The following is a 23,809-nucleotide window of genomic DNA, read 5'->3' on the forward strand; positions in this document are numbered from 1 at the left end:
TTATTTTGTTAATTTTATTTTTGTCAAAAGTACCCATCACACAATCACACTTTACTCAAAAAATAAAGACGATTTATCGGCTGTTTTTTTTTTAAATTTATTTTGTTTTTTAAGAAATAGCATCCACACAATAACACAGGCACACTTTTGCTATTATTTTGTTGATAATTTTGTTTTTTATTTAAATTTATATCTGACGGTATTGAATTGTTGTCTCTATTAAATTAATTCAGTTTGTTAATGTGTATTTTGATGCTTTAAAATTTATTTTTGTTATAAGAAAAACATTTTTGTAACATATATTTTCAATTTTACAAAATTTCCTTGTCATTTTTTTGTTGATTTTTTTGTTTTTAATAATTTTTTTTCATTGTTTTGTATAAAAATTTATATTTTTATTTTTAAAATTAAAAAATTACTCTTTATTACAATATTTTTTTTTTAAACATATTGGGCAGTTTATCATTTACTCATAATATATCAATCTTCTAGACCACTTTTGTTGTTGTTGTTTTGTAATAAAAAAGAATTAAAAGTGTGTCATTTGTTCAGAATTCGAGTGTAAAATATGTAACGTGTGCACTAAGAGAAGGAGGGTGGGTCTTTTGTTGTTTTTCTTTTTTTTTTTTTTAAATAAGAACTTCTATGGAGTATTTAAGAGAAACATAATAAGTAAATAAAAAACTTTATAAAACTTAAATGTGTGTTATTTTCTTTTAATAAATATTTTGTTTTAGTGCGAAGTTTTTTTATAAGTATATTATATTTTACAAGTTAGCTTGCCAAATGTTTATATATTAATTTTTGTTTTGCTATTGACAGTTTTTTTTTATTGATTTTATTTTTTTTTGAAGTTGTTTATAATATTTATCTAAAGGTACAATATGTTTTTTTTTTTTAAATAAACTATTATTTGAAGTTTTTAGTCAATAGTACACGATATTTGAAGTTTTACCTACACAGATGGTCTAAGACTATTTTATTTTTTAAATTTATTTTCAATGTCTAGGGAAGTTTTTTTGTTTGTATATACACTTCGAATAATTTGTATGTTTTTGATTTATATTGTTTATTATTTTTTTTGTATTTTTGTATTTAATTTGTTATTCATGGCGTCCAAGGTTGATGGTGTTGCCTTTAAAATCTAGCATTCATGATCTATATTAAAATTACTAACAAGTCTTTGTTTGTTACAAAGATTTTCATTTATTATAAATATACGTTTAACACTTTATATTAAAACTTTTTTAATGTTATGTTTTTTTTTTTTGTAAAATAATAGAATACCTATGTGCGTTATACGCTGACTTCTTTTAATCATTATAATTAACTCTTCCGCGGCTGAATGTTAAACAAATAAATGATTTTTTATTAAAACAACAGACGTTTTTATGAAAAGGACACCTCTTTTTATTGTTGTTTTGAATTTTCTATAAATGATTTTGTTTTATTTAGTTTTTTAATTTTGTTTTTTTGTTAGTTTATATATATTTTTACTTAGGGTATAAAAATTTGTGCATGGAAATTTCGTTAGATTCATTCGCTTGTTTATTTATACTTAAATTTAAACTTTAAGAGAGACAATTTTCTTGTATGCATTGGTGTTTTCCAGTTTTAATAATATATGAGGAGAAATTTAAGTTTTGAAACATAAATGACAGTAAAAGCCGAGTTTTTACATACCCATTTCCCATACTCACTGTTTCCATTATGTCAGTTATGGTAAATAAAACATATTTGCAATAAAAAATGAGTTAGAAATGTGTACCAGAAAAACACAACTCTGTTATAGTATTTCGTTACTTAAACTTTGATTTCTAAATATACCTCTATATATTTATGTACAGTACATATTCTTCACGTCACATGTGATATACTATATTAATTTTTGTTTGTTTGTTGAGATACACGTAAATTTTCTTGAACATAAAACATAATCAATAAAATTTAATTTTATATTTAACATTTAAAAATTATAATCCCCAGTCTACACATTTAATAGCCTACATGTATGTAAATACGTATAAAATAACATTGATTTTCCACTTTTTTGTTACTTTAAAATTTATTTATTTTATTTTTTTGTATAAAAGAAATAATAAATTTGTATATTCTTCTTCTTTTTTTTTCAAAAAAAAAGAAATATGTCAGTAAAAAATTATGAAAACACTTTTTTTTTTAATAATTTTGTTTTTATTTATTATCCGTTACAATTACATAATACAATCAACAACAATTCTATATAATAAATAAACCCTTACATATTTTGTAGTATATTTTTTGTTATATTATTTGGTGGTTTTATAGTTTTTTTTGTTTAAATATATTTGTTGTTATTACAATTATGTAATATGATATTATATACATTTGATGAATCAGACAAACGTATGATCTGATTTAATCAAACACTAAGAAATCATTATTTTTGTTTTTAATTTATCAACTTAATATTATTTGCATAAGATCAATTACTTTAGGTTGCACGATTATTTTTTACTTAAAAATAATTTTAAAAACAAAATAAATTAAACTGAAAATAGAAATGCTGTTGTTTAAAATGTATAGTTATGATAATAAAGTATAAAATAATTAATTAAATCTTTTTGTCGAATTAAATCATAGGTAAAATATGTACCTTAAATATGTACTTTATATAGGCAACTATTCATGTTAACTATTTTAATAATTTTTATCGACTAATCGTTATATTTTACACTTTTATTTTTAACGCTAATTTACAAAATAACTGTTTTTTTCGCTACGATTTTTTTATTCTACTTTAAAAATGTTGATCAATATTATTGCGTTTAAGGCCAAGTAATAAAAGTTTTATGCAAGATGGCATGTACAAAATAAATAATAAGTGAAAATTAAACAAAAGGAAATAAATTAAATAAATACTCAGTGGTTTTCAAGGATAGTTAATTAGTTTTTAATTAAATTTTTGAAAATATTGGCATAATTTAAGTGCCAGTCTGATCAAGATCAAGTGCAATCTGTGTTTCAAAAACTTAGCAGACGAATTTAATAACATTTCCAAAGAAGAACTTAAGTTGTGAATTTAAACAAGAACACTTTTGACGTTCGTTTTCAACTCTTTTAATTTTTTTAAGCAAGGAGATTTCTTGAATACAATCAAACTGAAGCCTAATTTTTGTACTTATAGTTATAAAAGTTTATGTTAATGAAACAGCAGAACGAAATACAAATTATGACAATCATAATGATCTTATGCTTCCAAGATTAATGAATATGGAAAAGGATTAAACTGATTGCATAAACGTGTTTGCTAGATTTTTATTTTGTTGATATCCCACTTAAGGGACTATAAGGACGAAACCATTGAGATATAGTAAAGCAAAATTAATACAAAATCAAAGTGAGTATAAATAAGTCGTGAGGAAATGCGTGCTTTACTCATCGTAAAATATTGGAGAAAATTTGATACCATTATAGTGTTTACGCAATATTATTTTTCTAAAATCAAAACTCAAAAATAATTTAAAATATATGAAAATGTTTATAACAAAGTGTAAAAGCTAAAAGAAGAAAAAAAAAACAAAAAAACATGACACCATTATTTTCTTTTTCTTTTCTTATATTGTTGCGATGAAATTCATAAATCTGTTGTTTTAATAGATAATCATTAGTTTACTTAATTTTCTTCACATGTTTGTTTTGTTTTAAATTGAATCTGTCATCGAATTTATTTGTCAGCTATTTGTTATGTTTTTGCATTACTTTCTTTTTTTTTAATATATCTACAATGTCTTACATTTATAAATATTAAAAATACTTCCATCTTTGCAATTTATAACGATTTTTTTTCTTTTTTTTCTTATTAGTTATTTTTTAGTATTTATCTAAATGAAACAAAAAAAGATAGTAAAGTGTTGTTTAAAACAACAATATAGAAACTTAAATAATTATGTCCGGCTATTTCCTTTTATTTTTGTTTATACTTCTTTTTGTTCAAGAATAATATCTTAAAATTGTTTTTGTTTTCTTTTCATTTTAAATTTCCATCTTCGCCCGTCTTAATTTTTTGACTTAATTATTAATAATTCTAAAAAATATTAATATGTATTCTGTTATGTTTTTATTATGTTAACGTAACTTTTATTAGATTAATTATTTTCATTTATTTATATTTTTAAAATTAAGTTTGATGAATATTAATATATATTTGATTTTTTTCCTAAAAAAATTACCTTAATATATAATTCATTTTAATGTGCTACTTAAAAATTAATTAAAATTTCAATTCTCCCGTTGAACGAACGAAATTTTTGTATCTCAATTTTTTGTTTTTAGTGTTTCTTTTTTGGAGATAGTTGCTTATTATTATTATGCTATTATTATATTATTTATATTTCGTTCTTAAATATATTTAATTAGTTTCTGTACAAATTAAAAATTAAAATTGTTTTGGTTTTTGTGAAAAGATCTGTCCTGTTAATTTTGTATAAGGAATACAATTAAATAAATTAAAATCATCTATAAAATTAAATAACCAATTGAAAAATATTACTGACAAAAACTTAGAAAAAATAATATTTTTCACTCAAGAAAACAAAAAGGCTGCCAGCAGCGTAACAGTTTGTTTTCAAGGGCTTAAAAATAGTCTTGGGTTTTTGGGTTGTTTTATAACATAAATTTATAAATATTTGTGCTGATATGACTATTTTAAATTTTCAATGTGTTTTTCTTTTTATTTATATTCAATTAAAAATAAATGTACAAAAACTTGCTTTTAAAATAAAAGGATAAAAGGTATTTTCGTTTGTTTTGTTTTATATTTTGAGAGAATTGCATTTTTGTATTAACATTAATTTGTAATATTTAAACTTTTAAAGAAGTTATTTTTGTTTATTACGGTTTTAATATTTTTTTTTTAAGGTTACATACTGTTTGTTGTGATTTTTTAATTTTTACTTTTACTTTAAAACTAAGTTGTTGGCAGTATAAAGTTTATTTAGCTATGCTATGACAGATATTCTACAAACCAGTCACCTCAAGTTGTGGCAGAAGGAAGAATTTTGAAATTATGTTATTTGAAAATATTGAAGAAGGACAATTATAATTAATAACTTAAAATTCAAAATGTCAAATGCAAAGAAATTAAAAGGTTTGACAGCAGAACTTCTTTCATTAAGATTTCAGATTCTTACATTTGTCAAAAGTACTTCTAATTGAGTCTTATCAATTTCAATCACAGAGAAAATAATGTAGTTCAAAACAAAGCATTTTAAGTCTACATAAACGATAAACTAAAATTTAAGACGACTGTATTGATTGAACTGTTTATCTTGTGAACTGTAAAATGCTATTACTTATCAGTAAATATAAATAAAACGTTTACAATTTAGTGAATTAAAATCAGTAAACATTTATCAGGATAATTTGAACTTAGGATTTTAGTAGGACTTATTTCTTGTTAAATATTTGGATTCTCCAATTTTCTTGACGATATTGGAAATACTGTTTTAAATGGCAGTATATTTGGCAATTAGGAAATACAACAGCTAACAAAACAAATCAATAAATTTTGCCAATTGACAATTAATGTGAAACTTCTCACCGAACAAATTTAGCATATTGTTTCATCGTTTATGTTTTTTTTGAAGTGTCAATAGGTACGCCTTTCTTTTGAGTTAAACAATATCTTCTGTGAGTGAAGTGTTTAGAAGTTATCCGTTTCTTAAAATTTAAATGTAGAGCAATTTAATTTTTACAGGTTCTTAAGAGACGTTACAAAAATTAAGGATCATATAATAATAAAAAAACAGTAAATTAATGATTAAAATACTTAAAAACAACATATTTTGTTAATAAAAATGAAAAATCACTAATAGAAAATCTATATATTTTAAAAGAAACTTAATTAGAAAACTAAAAAATTAATCAATTTTAAGTAAGTTTAAGGTTTATCTTTTCAGAATCATCTTCCTGTACATTTCCTTTACCATTTGTCTTCTTTTAATTTTCTGTTTTTGTTTCTGTTTCATTTATAATTTATTTCCTAATTTATTATTTTACAACTATAAACTTATAATTATCATTATAAGCCCAATTAACCGTCTCCACCAGTCATTTAAATTATAGCAACAGTAATAATAAAAACGATAGTTACTATCATTTGGAATATGTACAGTTACTAGGATATTGTTCTGAACTAAAAAACAAATAATTGATGACCATAGTAAAACGAATCGCTGTGATCTTAAGCTGCCTTTTTCGTAACTAGTCGCCGCCGATGACGCATAATATGGTATCGTACAGCGACTAGTTGTTGATGCAACCGGTTGACATTCCACAACCGGAACACTCGGCAGGTCAATGATGTCATCATAATAGTATACAAGGCCCGAGTAAGCATAATACGGCAGCTTTTCCAGATCAGCGATACTAGCTACTGAAGTTGCATTACTTCTAGTTTTTGTTACTGTTGTTGTTGTGTTTGTTGCGTTTGAAGAACTCGAACTTGAACTCGAACTCGAAGAACCACCAGAAGAATTTTGATCGCCTGGCGATGTTGCTGACGAAAATGGCGCAAGTCGTTCTTTTAAGGTCGCATTGGTATCTCGCAGGTTGTTATTGGCAGCAGCTGTTGTATTTGAATTTCTTCTCCCCGAGCCATCATCGAAGTCATCACAGTATATACAGATGCCATGCGTAGGCGGATCACAGTAACGGTAACAGCATTCTGGTGGGCCATGATTAGATTTAAATAATTGTTCACCCGTTTCAGGAATATTTTGATCTAAATAAATTAATTAATGTATGATAAAATAGAAAATCACAGTATTTTAAGACAATTTAAAAAAAAAGTGATACCAAAATTATTTACCCAAACAAAGAAATGTCGGTTCTCCTGCATACTGTGTCGGATAGGCTGGTGCACGATCACCCGGAAGCAAATATGGACATTTTTGTTCTACCGTCTCACACACACTACGACATGGTCGTATTCTTCTTCGTTTTCGAAATTCTATTTTTCTTTTCGTTCTAAAAATTTTAAATTTTAATATTAGTAAAAATTTTGTTTATAATCTAAATTCAAACAAAAACAAAAATCATAATTGTTAGAAAAATTAATAATATATAAGTTTTTTATATTGTTTTGAAAAAAGAAGAGTTTTCTTTTGTATAAACGTATTCTTATTTTCAATTTCATAGTTTAACAGTTCTGTTATATAAAATCATCTAAAGTTTCTGATAATTAACCTTTATGATATTAATATAGAGATAGTGTAGGATGTATTTTTATCTGAATGATAAGTTTTGATGATTTTTGACAGAATTTGACTGTTTAATGATATTTTGAAAAAATTAAAACTGAGTTAAGATTTTTGATCCGTAAGATTTGTTGGTGAATCATGAATTGTCCAACTTCAGAACATCGCTTTGAAATTGTGAAAATTGTCTTTGACAAAAATGTATCTTTTGCAAACTTCATTCGTCCGAAGAATTGTGATATTCGTGTTGGTACAATTGTTCAGTTAATAATCAAAGTGCTATATGTGAAACTCATGTATCGTCAAAAAAATGCAATTTTCTTTTCTAAAATGGCTGTCATTTTATGAAATTTTCTAATATTAAATAAAGCTTGTGTCTAGACCTAATCAACGTTCTAAAAATTAAGTACAATTTGTTTTTCAAGGTTCTGAAACTGAGATATCGTGTCAGCCGTTCTACTCCTCCGTCGCATCAGTAGTAGCGCATTCAACGACGCGTCAAGGGCAATTTAAAAAAAAATCATCCTTATTTTTTCATTTAAATTCAAGAATTGACTAATCAAATAAATAAAATTGTATTCAAATATCATGTGTATTTTTTTAGTAATCCGTCCTTGAATAATAGGCCCGAAGTTTGTGGGCGTAGGTCTACGTTTCCGCATTAAGCTTAATGGAATATTCAAGCATTTGAAGATAATATTCCAGTCACAATTAAAGTCATATGGCTAGATTTATCGGAAAAAGTAGTAAAAATTGGATTGCTCATATAGAATAGTATCCCGTACTATTATTCCAACAATATTTCTGTCTTATCTTAAAGTTTCCAAGTCCTTAAAAATCAACTGATATAAAAATACAAACTAAGAAAGCCACTGTTTTCAATTCAACATTATAAACCGCTAAGAGCATCGTACGATAACTAGTTAGTTTAAAATTATTAAAGCCCTTTTAGTTTAGTCTATAGCATCATTTTTTAATAGGTTCAGTTTGTCAAATATTGTATGAAAGTTAAAAATGTATTGGTAGATTTTCTTCCAAAATAAAGATTTTTTGCATGAACCCATTTCTGCCATAAAAATTACTGTCGTATGTGTTAAAAATCCTGCACATCCTACAATTTCTTTCAAGTCACGGTAAATCATTGTTGTATGTGCTATGAGGATATGTTGAGGAAGTGTACATAACAGAGAAACTTCAGTCGAATTTAGGATGTCGTTCCGTTCGAGTGAGTCATCTCCGCTGGAATTACCAACAGAACTAATTGCATACGTATTGTGACTTAAAACTCAACTAAAATTATCAACCGCCGGCGAATGACGAAGATATTGATCCAACCTTTTCTTCGAATAAAAATGAATACTCTGCAGGCAAAATCATTGAAACTCCAACATCTCATTCCAACGTAATTGTAAAAATTATGGAAAACCATTTGACTGAAAAAAGATTTACAAGGGTCGAACGTGAAAAAGACCTGCAGAATAACCAACCTAACTCTGCTGTTTTATTCTACGATTTAGAAATGTATTTACACTCCCAAAAATGTAAAGTAAAAATGTATATATGAGTGGACGTTCCAGCGACGATATAGCCAGTGAGTTATTTAAAGCCTCAAGATTTGAACGTTATGGAGCGATTCTTGCGTACCGCAGAAATTGAAGAAATAGCGCAAAAATATTGTAAGACGTCTATTCTGTTCATAGCGTGATCGAAAAGCATTTAAGAAACGTCGTCAAATTTCATTAGTAAGAATACTAAAAAATATGAATTATCCCAACGTCACATTGAAGTTATTGCAAATGAACGAATCAGATTTTAAAAACCTTGCGTTAAAAGAAATTAACTTGTAATTCCAAACCATTAAATATTTTAATGTAAAAAGTTTGTATTACAGTTAAAATATTGGCTGTATTTTTTCTTTTAATGAAAGTTGAAAAATCTGCTCAAAATATTGGAAAATTTTAAATTATTTGGCAAAAAGAACTGCGAAGTGCTTCAGCGAAAGCAATTGATATTAAAAACAATCAGACATTCAAAGTATGATTCCATATTTTTCTGATGAAGACAAAGCTTATTATAGAGTAATTAAGTAATTTAGTTATGAGCACCGTCTTAATTTTGTCTATGTATTTTATCAATATGTTTACTTAATATCATTTTAAGAATAAGAATTTATTGATTTCTTCATATTTTATGAAGATTATTATTTTATTCTCTTTTTTAATGAATTTGTGATTTATATTTAAGTTCATGTTTTGTTTTTGTTTTATTAATGTTTTGTTAAGTTTATTATTATAAAATAAAAGTGGAGTTTATATTTCAAATAAAATGTTTGTTTTCTTGTCCGTTTTATTACGTGATGAAACTTTACCTATTATTTGGGTAAATGTTTGTCGAATGTGCATGTTTTTGTCGTATGTGTATGAAAGACAAACGTTTTTCGTAAAAATATAACATACGACAAAATGATATTTTTACTAAATTGGCTTCTATTTTCGTTATACTTTATACATACTTTATATTTTCCTTTAAAAATAAAATCTAATTCGTTCTGAACAAATGGTTCAAATTTCAAACAATTCTACTTAGATGTTTCAAAGATATGATTTTTTAAACTTTTAATGTGATTTCCCAAACATTACGAATGATACATACGACAATAATTTTCTAGGGCGACGATTTGTTTAGCACTTAAGACTCGATATGTTTAAAAATCAGTTTAATTTTCAACCCAAAATTTATTTATTATAGTTTCAATTAAAGCGAGTTTTCAAAAGAGCTAAGTGTAGTTATTCAAACTAATGTTTATGAAAAAAACTCTGAAAACATAGCGCAAAAATGCCAAGTCCAATAAAAATGAAAATTTCATTTCAATGGAGTGGAATCAACTTTAGGCCATTATTTTAATAGATCACCTTTCAATTAGACTTAATTCCCACCTCATATTTGATTACCTTGTTAAAAGCCTTGATATCACTGGACCCTCTACGCATGGATCCTTGTTATTGGCAGTCGATATGGAATCTTCTCTTTGACGAGAGCTGCTCCTTTTTTGCTCGTCAATTGTGCTCGTCATTTTTGTATTCGATTTCGTTTGTTTGCAATTTGTATTAATTTTGTCAGCTCTTTTTGTAATCAGATGTTGTGAATGTTGTTGTTGTTTTAGTTGTTGATATTGTTGATGCTGTTGTCCTGATGGTGTCAATGATTTCCTTGACAACGTCGATGATGACAATTTTGATATATGTGGAGACTCAATTGATTCAAATTCATCATCGTCATATATACTAAGACTATCCTGCTGAAATCTGTCTCTATTGAAATTCTCATCGTTATCATTATCGTTTAAACCATATCGAGCCTGATCTTCGGGATGTTGTTGCTCTTCTTGTTGTTCCTGTTCCTGCTCCTGTTCCTGTTGCTGCTCCTGTTCTTTTTCCTTATTTTCTTGATGCTGCTTTTTATTGTTTGTATTGTTGTTTGTTGATTTCGATGTTGTTTTTGTTGTTGTTTTTGTGGTTGCTGAGTCTTTGCTGGAGACTGAATTATGTTCCGCAAAGTATGGTATTAGTGTACTGCATACCCAGCGACGATAAGCCTCCTGTAACATAGAAAAACAAATAAAATGTATGTTAAAAACTGACTCAAATTGAAAATAAAATGTAAAAATTCAACATTATTAGTTTTTACCCAAAAGTGACACAGTTCAAATTTTAAATGTGAACTTAATTTAAAATGAAGGTAAATATTCACTATCAAATCAATTCATAAGCCAGGTCTATATTTTAAGAGGATATCAAAAAAGTTTGTCTATAATAGCATTCATTGAAAATTGATTCTCCATCCACCACACTATGCAAACTAACAATTAATCTATAGCTCTCTCCACACCCCTGCCCATTTAATACCCATTTACCGAAAAATACTCAGTAGCCATTGAACTACCCTCGATCTCGCTTAAGAGGGCTTTTGAGTTCGTTTTGGATTTGAAAAAAAAAAGAAGAAGGAAACCCAAAGAATATGGCGCTCCACTAGGATTGCCAATTATCTAATCGTGATGTCAATACCTTTAATGCCCCCGAGAAGTCCCACCTTCTCCATTTTTACCTTCATCCCCAATACCACCCCTAGCACCAGCACCACACCTCAATTTTGACCTCATTCAGACCCGCTGGGATTGATGAATACTGCAAGCGATAAAAGCATCATTATTTTCATGAGCTTTGTAACAACTTAAATTTTCATCTCTTCCTATTCATGCCCTCCATCTTCGAGTTGGATCGGGAGATATTTTAAGGGTACTCAATTCCCCTATTGTATTGTATTGGCACTGCAAAGTGGTAAATGGTGATGATGATGGGGCATAGGGGTGGTGGGTGGTGGGTCAATTTCCATTCTTCTACCTGTATTCAGCTGTTCACTCACGCTGAAGCTGAGAGGTACAAGTGGAGCAGCGAGAAGACGACGATGATGATGATGACAGAGCGTGCATAGGGTTGTCATTTTGTTTTGCTTTCGACTCATGGAATTTCGAGATTGCTGAGTGAGAGCCAAGCCAAGCAAAATATGGGACATTATACACTGGGCTGTGCGGGTTGTTGGATATGGGTTGCGGTATGCGGGATACGGGCGGGCCTGCGACCGAAGGTGGAAGAAAGGAGATCATCGTTTTAATGATTTGCATAGGTACTTTGGGAGATTAAGTGTTTTATGGTGTCCTTGTTGTCATTTATTGGGCATTGTTTAGTTTTTTTTCCTTTTTTTAATCTCTTCTTCGTATTCTCTTTTCTCTTGTTCTTTTTTTTTTGTTGTTTCTTTGAAATTCTCAAAGTACCCACAGCCACAATACATATAACGTGGATTTTATAATTTGCTCCTTGTTTATCCTGGATATAGTGATTACGTCTTTCTTGTGTAAGTTGACGTATTGTTTGCATATTAAAGAAGTGGGAAGGACTTTTTCCTTTATTCGATGATGGTGATGATGTTTTTATTTAGTAATTAGATAAAGCAATAGTTACTTTTCTACTTCGAGGGTGTAGATTGAAGTTTAAAAAAAAATCAAAAACATTTCTAATTAAATTTTGATGCTTTGATCATCATAGTTTCTATTTTTATAAAGAGTTCAAAAAGCAAAAAATTTTAAATGAATAAGGTATATTTGATATATTAAACAAATAGTAAAGTTAGAAATTTTATTATTTTTCATTTAAGAAATTCATTCAGGGGAAATACATGAAATTACAAAAAATACTCATACGCCTCGTGGACTATTTTTGTTTTGACGCTTTAGCGAAATTTCAAAAAGTTAAGCATTTGATTAGTTAATATGTTTCTCTCGTCCATAGCTCAAGAACCAGAAGCGATATCGACTATAAATAAATAAAATGCAAGAAAATTACGGGGGTGGTTTTTTTTAACATAGCAGTTTAAGAAAAAAGTGAACATTTTGGTTAACTCTAAATATCTTACGAACCAAAAACGCTTGAGACTTGAATCAAATTTTATACAATATATTGTAACGTGATACCAAACCAGTATTTAAAAAAAATCCAATTAACGATTTTTTTATAAATACAAAAAAAAACTGAACAAAAAATTGTCAACTCGAAAATTTTACGAATACAAAATGATCCAAAACAATTTTGTGCAATGAAAAATAAAGTTTTTAACATCTGGTAAAATTTTGAGAAAAATCGAATTGACAGTTTTTTTATAAGAAATAAAAACCTAAAAAAAACTAAAACTTTCGACTCTAATAGCTTTTCAATAATTAAAAATATTGTCTTCAAACTTTTTTATTTATTTCGATACTCAGTAGCATTTTTATAAAAATCGCACAGTCCGTTTTTTCACAAAAAAAAAAATTAAATCTACAAAAATTCGGTTCTTGATATATCTTAAATTAATTTTATTCATCCAATTTTTAAAAATTTAAGAAAAAGTTGGTAAAAATTTGTTAAAATCTATTTAACAAAACTAGATTTTCAAATTAAACTATTTCTTTATATCAAAAATATTGTTAGTATTTTTTAAATTTTTTAAGAATAATTCGACTGAAAACTTTTTTAACCACAGATAGTCGGGTCGCATCCCAGCCATTTTTTTTAATATTGTATCGTAACACGGTTAAACAAAGTCATAACACACACATTTTAGAAAGAGCTTAGAAATACCATATTATTATTTCGTACTTTTAAATGCAACCAAATGTTAAGAGAAATTAAGTAGCGTTTAAAATTAGCAGAATCATCTTTTTAACTTATTAACTTACTTAAATACCTCAAATATTTAACTTTATTGTTGAAATGTTTGTGTCAATTTAAGATTCTGAGATATTTTTAACTGTTTTTTTTTCGAAAAATGTGTGCTTTAAAATGTTCGTATCGAGTCTACAATTGTGTTAATATTACGATTTTAATATTAATTTGTAAATCTGCATGATGAGTGAACATAAACTTTTGAGTCCGAAGTGTCTTCCAAAAGAGGTTTTTCCTTTATTAAAAATAAGCTTAACATGAAATATGTACATAAAGCTCACCTAGATAATTTAAGTTGACCCGTTCAGTAAACTTGTATTGCAAGAAAAAATCAAATTGTTTATTTATTTTTCTATTTCTAAAAAGCCTCGTGTTCAAACAGTTTTAATCTTTTCCTTAGATTCTTTTTCCAGATAAATTGTGTTTTTTTTAACTCGTATCCTCGTATCTCTTAGTTTCTATGGTGAATGTGGCCACGTGATATTTCCATCATTCAACACAACCTGATTCCGAGGACGATGAAATCCTAGACTAGGGAACAAGAAACTTGCAATACCCAATGACACGTGCTCATACAACTACATTATCCACCACGAGTCCTCCTCGAAAGTAGTCGAAATACATCAGCTTTAATTTCATCAGTGAACCATTAGTTTGTCAAGTGCCATCTGTATTCAAGCCAAAACTCACTACAACAGTGGTAAAGAGTGTTCCCGAGTTTTTTGAAAAGTTTTCTCGCTCGATTCATTTTTATTGAGAAATAATTACTTTTGCTGCTATTAGTTATTTACTTAAGAAAATCGAATCATTCTCTGTCTAGTCAACGCAGCAAGAAGAACTCTAGTCTTGAGGACAAAGGCACCTCACACATACTCTCTTCTACTATAACCTTACAAAAATAAATAAAAATAACTGTTATTGTGGTGCTATGTGGAAGGTTCAATGAATGGACTGGGTTGAACTGAAAAATGTGCAGAACTTATTTACTTATTTACTTTTCTTCTCTATACATGTGCCTTGGTCGTAAATAAAGGAATCAAAGGAATGTGTACCACCTCCTTGATATTTTCAATATTTGAAGAATAAAGGGAGTAAAAACGTAAAGTAAAGTAAAAAAGAAAAATACAAAATCTTTTGCTTGTGTAATGTACCTCATAAAAGTCGAAGGACCTTTGGTCAATTTTATAAACCTTTTCTCGAATTTCATTTTACGTTTACGTTTTTTGTAGTTGTTTGTATTAAAGCAAAAGTATATATGTATGTATATGTAGGTGCGTATAAACCTAAGCAACGCCACTATACAGAATTTTTTCCTTTTTTTTCATCATTTATACGTCTTGACCCTTTTGGAAAATTTGAAGTAATAATAATACGCCACTGATGATAAAAGTCATCCCTTTGCCCGCCCAGCGCCCAAAATCTAACAAAGGACAAGATATACCCATCGTCAATTTCTTGTGTAAATCAAAATAAATGCAGGTACAAGTCATACATAGCTGCTCACAACACTCAGAAAAGTACACCTAAAGTGTTTTTGAACTAAGAGAAAAATTGAGAAGAAGATCAAGAATTCACGAAAATTTTTTAAGGAAAATCGAAGATATTTGAAGTTTAAACTTTAAACCTCCTTTGTCTTAAGTTCCATGGTTTATAAACTGTAGCTAATTTTTGTTTATACAAAACCAATACTTATCATATATTAAGTAAGAAAATATCTTTTACGCCCCATAAGTGTATCCATATCTTGTACACTATCGAAATTATTAACTTAATAAACTCGTAATAAAGAAACATAAATAATATGAAATGAATACTTTTTTTTCAGGTTGTTTTTGATGAGAAGAGATAAAAGTAATGCCGTCACTTTGTATGGCAGAAGTCTGTGGAAAATGGGAAAAACTAACTTGGATATAACAGCTCAAGGCTCTTAAGGGTATGAGGGTGGTATATATTATGGGGCGTGGTATACTATAAGATACTCTAAGGGGGAATAGAACAAAAAAAAATGTTAAATATGAACTCAAACTCAATGGATGATGGAAAGAGATATATGATGGGTCGATACTTTATTCGAAGTGCTTTTATTTAGTTTGCTCGGCAATTTGGTTGTCTGTTGTTCTTTTGCTGTAATATAAATAAGGGCCGAGTCGAGACGCAAGAGACGACAAGACAAAAACCATCTATTGGTGAGATTAATATTGTAATTGAGGTAAGAAAAAGATTTTAGCTGTCATGTGGGTTTGAAGAATGAGGCATTGAAAGTGTAATTTTGATTTAGTATATATATATCCACATATGAGGTGAGGTAAGAGAATTATAGCTTAAATTACAAATGATATCCTCTTTTACAGTATATTTGTTTTATTGCCATTCAATTCAACGAGACTATTTAAAATAAGACATTATTTATCTTTTAAATAGTTTAAAGATGTGAGTTTTTTTGAGAAAGTAATGAATTTAGTGCAATGAAAATTATTCTATTGGGATTCAAACATAAGAAAATTGTTTTTATTTAACAAGATTAAATTAGTTTTTAGTAACCTTCAGTCGAAGACTGAGTTTGAGCCGTAGGAAATAAAAATAGGATTTAAAAGGACATGTCGCTGCACATTAGTTAATATTACAATGACGAAGAAGGACATAATGTGGCAAAGCATTTCACATTCGCGTAGTGTGGCAAAAGAATCCATCTCTGTACTATACTGTTCACCCGATTGTATTCTCAGTAGAACAGTTGAATTTTTAAAGGGGAGGAATGCTATTTCACAGCACGGTACCAATGAAGAGAGATGTTAATTAGTTATTGAATATTTTATTTAACACAAAATAATTTTAAATTAACAATTCCATCTTAAGTTCAATATGTTTTGGCCAAAGGCCGTCTACCAGATTGACTGTTCAATTATTTAATACTATAATATACATAATACATATTTGTTTGATTAAAAATCTCTTTCTATTATACATTTTCTGTATCTCACCGCCGTTTTTATACATTTATACAGTATCTATCAACCAAATTTTCCATTCAAGATATCGATGACTGCATCTTAATCCATCAAAGTAACACCAAAATGACTAACCCGGAATTCTTTTTATCATGTTGAGTGAAAAGCTGATTTGAAAGTATGTTCAGTTTACTGTAGATCATTCTGTATTGTGATGACTGTGCTTCCGTTTTAAATTGTTTATAATAATAATGGCTTATTCTCTCAAGGATCCCATAAACATGTTCCTTAGGTACATAGAACTTATTTCGGATGAAATTCGGGAGTTTTCACCAAGAAAATTTCTAAATGGAGCACATAGTTTGGTGTACCAGTTGGTAATCGAAAAATCCTTTTTAAAAAATACCACAGAAACCTTTCGACTTCTTCGAATTCCCCAAAACCCCAAACTTGTGCCCCATAAAGCAGTATGGAGGTAGCAGTCGCACAAATTTTTTTTAATTTCGAACTGTGATCAATGTATTTATTATCAATGCATCGGTTCCACACTGAAGAAACTGCCCTTTTTGCATTGGCCAGCTTACTTAGAAAATGTATTCTAATGCTAAGGTTTGCAGTGACTATCACCCCTAAGTATTTATACTCCCGCACTATTGTAACCTATTCTCCTTGATATCTCCATTTTTCGTTGTTTGCGTGTCTAAGACCTCCTTCCCTGAAGACCAATATTTTAGATTTCTCCAGATTGACAGATGGATTCCAAAGTTTACATTCCATTGATAGATCCAGTCAAAAAAAAACTATATCATCAGCAAACTTTAAAGTAGATATTCGCATGTTTTAAAACTGGTTTCCTCCACACCGGTCGCTTCTCCGATATCATTTATAAACAAGATGAAGAGTTGAGTGCTTAAGACACATCCTTGTTTTACTCCCATTTGTATTGTGAACTCCTCGGAAACAACCTCGCCATTCCATACATACGCCACATTGTTCTCGTACATTGCTTTCAATAGAACTACAATTTTGGAAGATATTTCTAATTTATATAGCTTATAAAAGAGAGCTGAACAAAAATCAAAGAAAAAAGCATATAGCTGTTTCTTCCTTCGTTTGAAGCTTTCCGCAATATTAAAAAAAGGGTGAATAATTGATCTAAGGTCAAAGGTATTAAAAAAAAAGGGTGAATAATTGATCTAAGGTCGAGTAGTTGCTCCTAAACCCAGCTTGAAATTCGCACAGTATTTCCTTGCCATTTACCAATCATGTAAGCCTATTAAAAATCAGAGCACTAAATGCTTCACCGATGTATTCAAAAAAGAGATGTAACTTTAATTTTCGGCATTATCGTATGATTCTTTTTTGTGCAGTGGATATTTAATTGCTCTTTTAAAGCTTGCAGGAACAGTGGCTGTCTCAAATATTATACTATATTTTTTTTGTTAAAGCGGTTAGGAATTCAAAAGAATAATTTTTATAAAATTCTGCTGGTATTCGGTCGTCACATGGAGCTTTCATCAGTTGTAATCGGCTCATATAAGAAATCATCACTAAAAAAGGGGCTGCATAGTGCGTAAGCGGAGAGAATATCGGAGTGTTAAGTAAGCTCTGCTCTGCTCTGCTCTGCAGAAGATTTTGATGAATTCAAGATAGCAACATTTTTTTCCTCCAGTTGTTTCCTCTTGGATAGATAGAGTTTCTTAAAGCTACATACATACTTTTATAGAGATCTGTATTGTGCTTCCTAAGGAGCCGCAAGAATGAAAAGGATTTTTGTCTGGCTTTCCGGCGCTAAGCATCGAACCATAATTGTTTACCAGTATCATTTCGTTTTATTTTGGTACTTTCTGGCACAGCTCCAATTATAATTTGAGTGAGGTTCTCCAATTTCGTTGGGATGCTCTCTACTCTTCTTTTCTCCAGTTCCAGGAAAGAGATGTAAATTAAACAAAGAAATTAGAGTTTTCAATAATTTTGAAAGCTCTTTTTTGAATACTATTCAAGAGGCCTTAATAAGTTTTAGCACTAGCCCAGAGTTGAGAGTTATACTTAACATAAACCTAAACATATTATCAACCCATGTCATCATAGGTTCTGACGATATCTACGTTTGTCCTTTTTCTTTTGAGATGTAAACCTATAGTTAGTTTGCATGTAAATCCTTAAGCTATAAAAGTAAGATAGTACAAATAATTGAGGAAGAATTGACGAAAACATTTCTCTTGCAAGTAGTCATTTGTCAGTTTTGCTTGTAAGCGGGAAATCTTAGGATTCATATGCATATAAGCCCACCACAGAATTTGTTAAAATTTTACACCAAATAAACAACAATGTTCTGTTCCATGAAGCGTTTATAAAAGCTACATCATACAATCAAAAGCAGACAGAAATCTTCTTAACTTAAATAAAAGGTTATTCTAAGAAGTAAGTTATATACAACATCTTTCGTCGGAAGTGACAATTGCTATAATAGTTGTTTGATACTAATTTAGAGAGCAAAGTTTAAACTGTGTATTCATCTCAAAAATTTTAAATTACATTAGATAAAGTTACGACGAATTCAACATGTTCATGTTCAAGTGACTATACACAAGGCAAATTTAAAAAAGGCTTATTTACTTTTTGTTTGGTAAAAGGATGAAAGCGAAGAGTTATTCATATGTTTCATGGAAAAAAGTTGCAAAATTTCTCAACCGAAACTAAAGAATCATTGACTTTGTATTTTGTGAAGGTTTTTTGAAAACCGAAAAGAATCTTCAAGATACATAATTACATATATTCGAACCAATGCCTTTTCTTACTTAAAAAACATGAATTTCAAAATTGAAGATGACACACAACGAATAACCAACAACCCTCATCATCTGCCATCTGACTTAGTTACTTAATCCCCTGCCACCAATCCTGAAGATTGCCTGCTGTCATTTTCCAGCCTCGACTATACTCTTATTCAAATAAAGGTACAGACAAAAGTGTTTGTTTAGGTTCAAGTAAACGATGTAACCTTAGGGCGCAATGTTGCACATAAATATTTATGCTCGCTAAATTGTCAGTTAAACGCTCTATGGTGGTTCTTAGTCATACAATATGAAACTTTGAGATGCAAAGCTCTGGTGTAGCATAGCAAAGCTGGAATAAAGGAAAGTCGTCATGTCACACGGCTCGAGCACATCATAAAAAATACAGTATTTTTTGTTTTTGTTTTTTTTTTGCTTTTTTTTCAAAAACAAGGTCATGATGATTTGTATGAGAGAGGAATATTTTAGTCCCCTCTCATAGAATTCACACAGGACCTTGGCGCTATGAAACCAAAGATCCACGGAGATGCACTTTTGCATAGAATTTGAATTGTTATCCTTGCAAATTATTTGTTCAGCTTATATGCTATGGAAAAAGCTGTTTTTATCTTTGAATAACGCTTTGAAAGGATACAAAATAATGTTTGTTTTAGAAGAATATTCATTTAACAATCACAATGATAAAATTAGAGTAAAACTATGTGAAAGAACTTAAAGTGATGATTAAGGATATGAATAAAGTCTTTGTTTTTGTATATTGAGGACACTAAACTTTTTTATGTTGCCACAAAACTTTAAGAAAATTAAATTATGTGAAAGTTTTTAAGAGCTTACAATTGAGTTTGATTTCTTGAAGTTCTCCTAAAATTTAAAAGCATTTAAGAAAGCACCAAAAGACCTTCTATATAAGAATATGTCAAAAATTATGGTCTTTTTGCGGTAAACAAGACATCATGGCTGATGTAAAATTGAAATTGAAGAAAATTGATAAGTTGGAGACAATTTATTGTTGTTTTTCGTTTTGCAAGTCTATTTGCATAATTTAAATCTCAAATATCCAACAGAAGAAAAACGAGGAAAAAAACATTCGTTACACACAATCTCTTAATATTTTCTTCATGGTACTTTCTTTAAGCTAAAGGAAAAACTTTTACAGAAAAGACCTAAAAGATGAAACTTCTTGAGAGAAAATAATTACTTTTATTGATTTTCCACTCGAAGTTGGTTCGCCAAGCTCCAATTGATAGCATAGTGTGGTTGATGCTTAACAAAAAAAAAAAAAATGTAAAAAGAAAAATCATGAGATTCAAGAAATATACGAGGAAAAGTCAAACATAGAACTATGAGTCCAGAGAAGTTTGAAACACAAAGACTCATTGATTGTGGTTTTATTCTCCGAAGAGCCTCGCAGATATGAAATGATGCAGTTTTTTTTATTCAACTTACTTTTTTATATGCTTACAACTTTGACAAATGGAAATATAGCAATTCAGCAAAAAGTTGGAGGAAACTAAAATCAAAAACCTTCAATGATATTATCTTGGATTGATTTCTGTAAAAAAAAAATTAAACAGCTGAAGAAGCTTAAGGAAAAGTTGAAAATTTAAACACTTTTGGTTAGGATTGGGATTGGATATAAATAATAGAACATTTATGGAACAGTTTCTAGCAGAAATAACAAAAATAATGTAAAATTTAGATTTTTTTATCAAATCGGCTTGAAAAGTTTTTTTTTTAAATTCCGATTTTTTTAGTTAGAATTTAATTATACAGGATGTCTCATAGTGAACGACGCAATTTTAATTGTAGGAATACTGCAAATTCGTTAGTTCCATAGAAAAATATGTGTACGAAAATTGTACCTTGTCTTGTTTAAATAAAAAGAAACAAAAATCAAGAACAATCGGTTTTAGTTTTGCCAATTTATAGAGCCAGTTAAATATCGGTCTCAAAAATGGACAACATTTATAAATAGAGCCTAAACTTAGAAAAATTTGTAAAGTTTTTATCCCTAGTAATTTCCAACAGCACGTAAATTACGTTTGTGTTTTTTGGGTTCATTTATTTATCGTACCATTTACCATCTTGAGTTTATATAGGTACTTAATGTACTCTGTTAATTTTTCAATGCGAAAGATCTTTCCCCAATTTACAATCACAACTTTTAAATATTATAATAAATTCCTTGTTTTTTGCTAATTAAACTTTTACCTTAAATGACAAAAATGTGTTTATTAAAATCAAAAAGGAAGTGAAAACGAGAAAATTATTTCATAATTTTTTGACTTGAAAATAGAACTTAGGAACCTAAATTATGGTTTTGTCTGCGAGCGTCAGTTACTTTGATACACCCTGTATTTTAGACGACGCGACGCGATGGCCATATATTTCAAGAAATATTAGAAAATTGTAAATATGAAATAAAACAATGATCAATTTCAATAATATATATCTTCTTACGTGGTTTACTATTCCAACGAGATCCTATACAACGGGGATCGAATCAACAGAATTGACAATTTTGTGATAAAACTCGTTGGAAGTCACATTGCAAGAGCTATGTCTTCGGCCAACAATTTAATTTTCGGGGCGTTCCATCCGAACGTCGAGTATCTTAAGAGTGCACACTTAAGCGGCTTCATTCCACCAGAGGCATTCCTCTTTTTAGACAGATGCGGTCTAATACAGGGTAGATTGGCAGTTCCGCTAATCTACCAAGTCAGACGACGAAACATGGATATGGTTATTTTTTTTCTATCATTAATATAGGTTTAAGATTGAAGTAATACAAAGTAATTTTAAGAAAAAGTGCGATGGACTGTCATGACAGAGGTCTTGGGTTCGATTACTGCCTATGCCACCTAAAGTTTTTTTTTTCACGGGTACTGCCTGTTGCGAGGAATTGACAAATTCTCTAAGAGTAATTCTTGTCTTGAAAAAGTGCTTTCTCAAACTGTCCATTTGGATTCAGCTCCATCCCTGGCACAGCACTCGCACACAGGAATGGTTGAGGGTTGTAAGTCACTAGACCCTAGTTTTCAACGGACTGTTGTACCACACAATTTAATTTAACTCTCATTCACACTAATTCTTGATTTTCTTGTGACTGAATAAAATATAATAATACAAACGATTGGAAATTCTTCGGAAACATTTTCTATCAGAAAATTAACATCGGTGTAAATTTTATTCCAAAATATATTCTATGTTTCAATACATACAAAATATGCACCGAAATGTGATGTAAATTGTTTACCATTGAGGTGTATGATTGAAACCAATTATTAGTTTATTATTTAAATTTTCGGGGCATGTATGAATGTATGTATATGTTTTTGTTTTAGTTATAATTTATGTACAACCGGTGTAAATTATAAACGAAAACGAGACATAAATACACCGAATTGAAATTAATTGAACAGAAAACTGTACTTAAAAGTGTTATATTTTTTATATTTAAAATTTATATCACGAAAGTGCACAAAATACTCAAAATATTTTGGTGTATTTTGGCCGTTTGTGCTACTTGAGAAATAGGGGTAGCTGAAAACAGCTATTAACTTTATATACATATATATGTTCTAATGATGACCTTTAAAATGACTAAAATCATGTTGATGTGCATTTAATAGAACGGGTTATTTTATATGGTTCACAACTTTATTACGAAGTTCGAGTTAAACTAGGTCATTCTGGCGTATACGTACTTTTTTTTTTAATTTAAGGTGTTTTATTTCTGGTATGCCTTTTACGTATAGTCAAACCTACATAATTTCCATTATTCTATTTGCATATCAATTTCTTAAAATATTGTTACTTCATGCACATGTTGGGCATAAAAAGCTGTTAGGTAAGTGAGTTCTATGGTATTTTACACATCCTGGGTGTTAGTTTACTCGAACAGTACTTACTCAACAATCATTTTTGTTGTTTTCAATGATGATGTTGTTGCTGATGTTATTGTGGCATTGTTATTACTCTGTTTGCTATTTTCCATTTCCTATTATCATATATCCGTTCTTATATAGTATTATTATTATTATTATTTCAATTTTGTTCCTTTTCGAATTTGCACATCCTACTTCTGCTTCTTCTTCTTATTCTACTGTCACATGTTTTTGTCCTTTTGTAATCTTGTATAACCCTTCAAACATCTGGAGGGTAAAATTGCGAGAAGGCATACTCTACACACGTTTAACTCTACAATGAACCGTTATCAGTTAGAAAATACAGCGAATCGACAAAAACTTCATTGGTTATTGTTCATGTTTGTATTTCGATTGTGAATGTGTGTGTTTTGTTTTTCCTTTTGTGTATGTAACACTGAGACATAAAATATATTCCTTTTCCATATGAAAAATGTCAATGATAAAGAAGGGAGGGGGGGAACAAGAATGGAAAAACATAATTACTTGGTTTTACAGGAGTGTATCACATTTTGCTTATAAAAACTGCTTGTCTTCTGTTTTTAGTGTTCTTCTGTTTTTTAGTTTTTTTTTTAAATGATGAAATAGCTTGGTATTGAGTATGTTTTAAAAAATGATAAAACGAAAATAAATAGGACGACC

General features: G+C 29.0%; 1 protein-coding gene across 1 annotated transcript in view; it reads right to left on the minus strand.

Annotated features, from left to right (window-relative positions):
- The window catches only part of LOC129949114 (myb-like protein AA), a 71,416-nt gene continuing 47,607 nt past the window's right edge, over positions 1–23,809 (minus strand). Inside the window, exons 4-6 of the mRNA XM_056060371.1 lie at positions 10,190–10,836; positions 6,851–7,008; positions 1–6,763 (exon numbers count right to left, since the gene is read on the minus strand). Coding sequence (XP_055916346.1) covers positions 6,042–6,763; positions 6,851–7,008; positions 10,190–10,836 — 1,527 coding nt within the window. The 3' untranslated portion in view covers positions 1–6,041. The remainder of the gene's footprint in view (positions 6,764–6,850; positions 7,009–10,189; positions 10,837–23,809) is intronic.

The sequence above is a fragment of the Eupeodes corollae genome, chromosome 3, assembly GCF_945859685.1.
Source record: "Eupeodes corollae chromosome 3, idEupCoro1.1, whole genome shotgun sequence".
In the NCBI taxonomy this organism is placed as follows: Eukaryota; Metazoa; Arthropoda; class Insecta; order Diptera; family Syrphidae; genus Eupeodes; species Eupeodes corollae.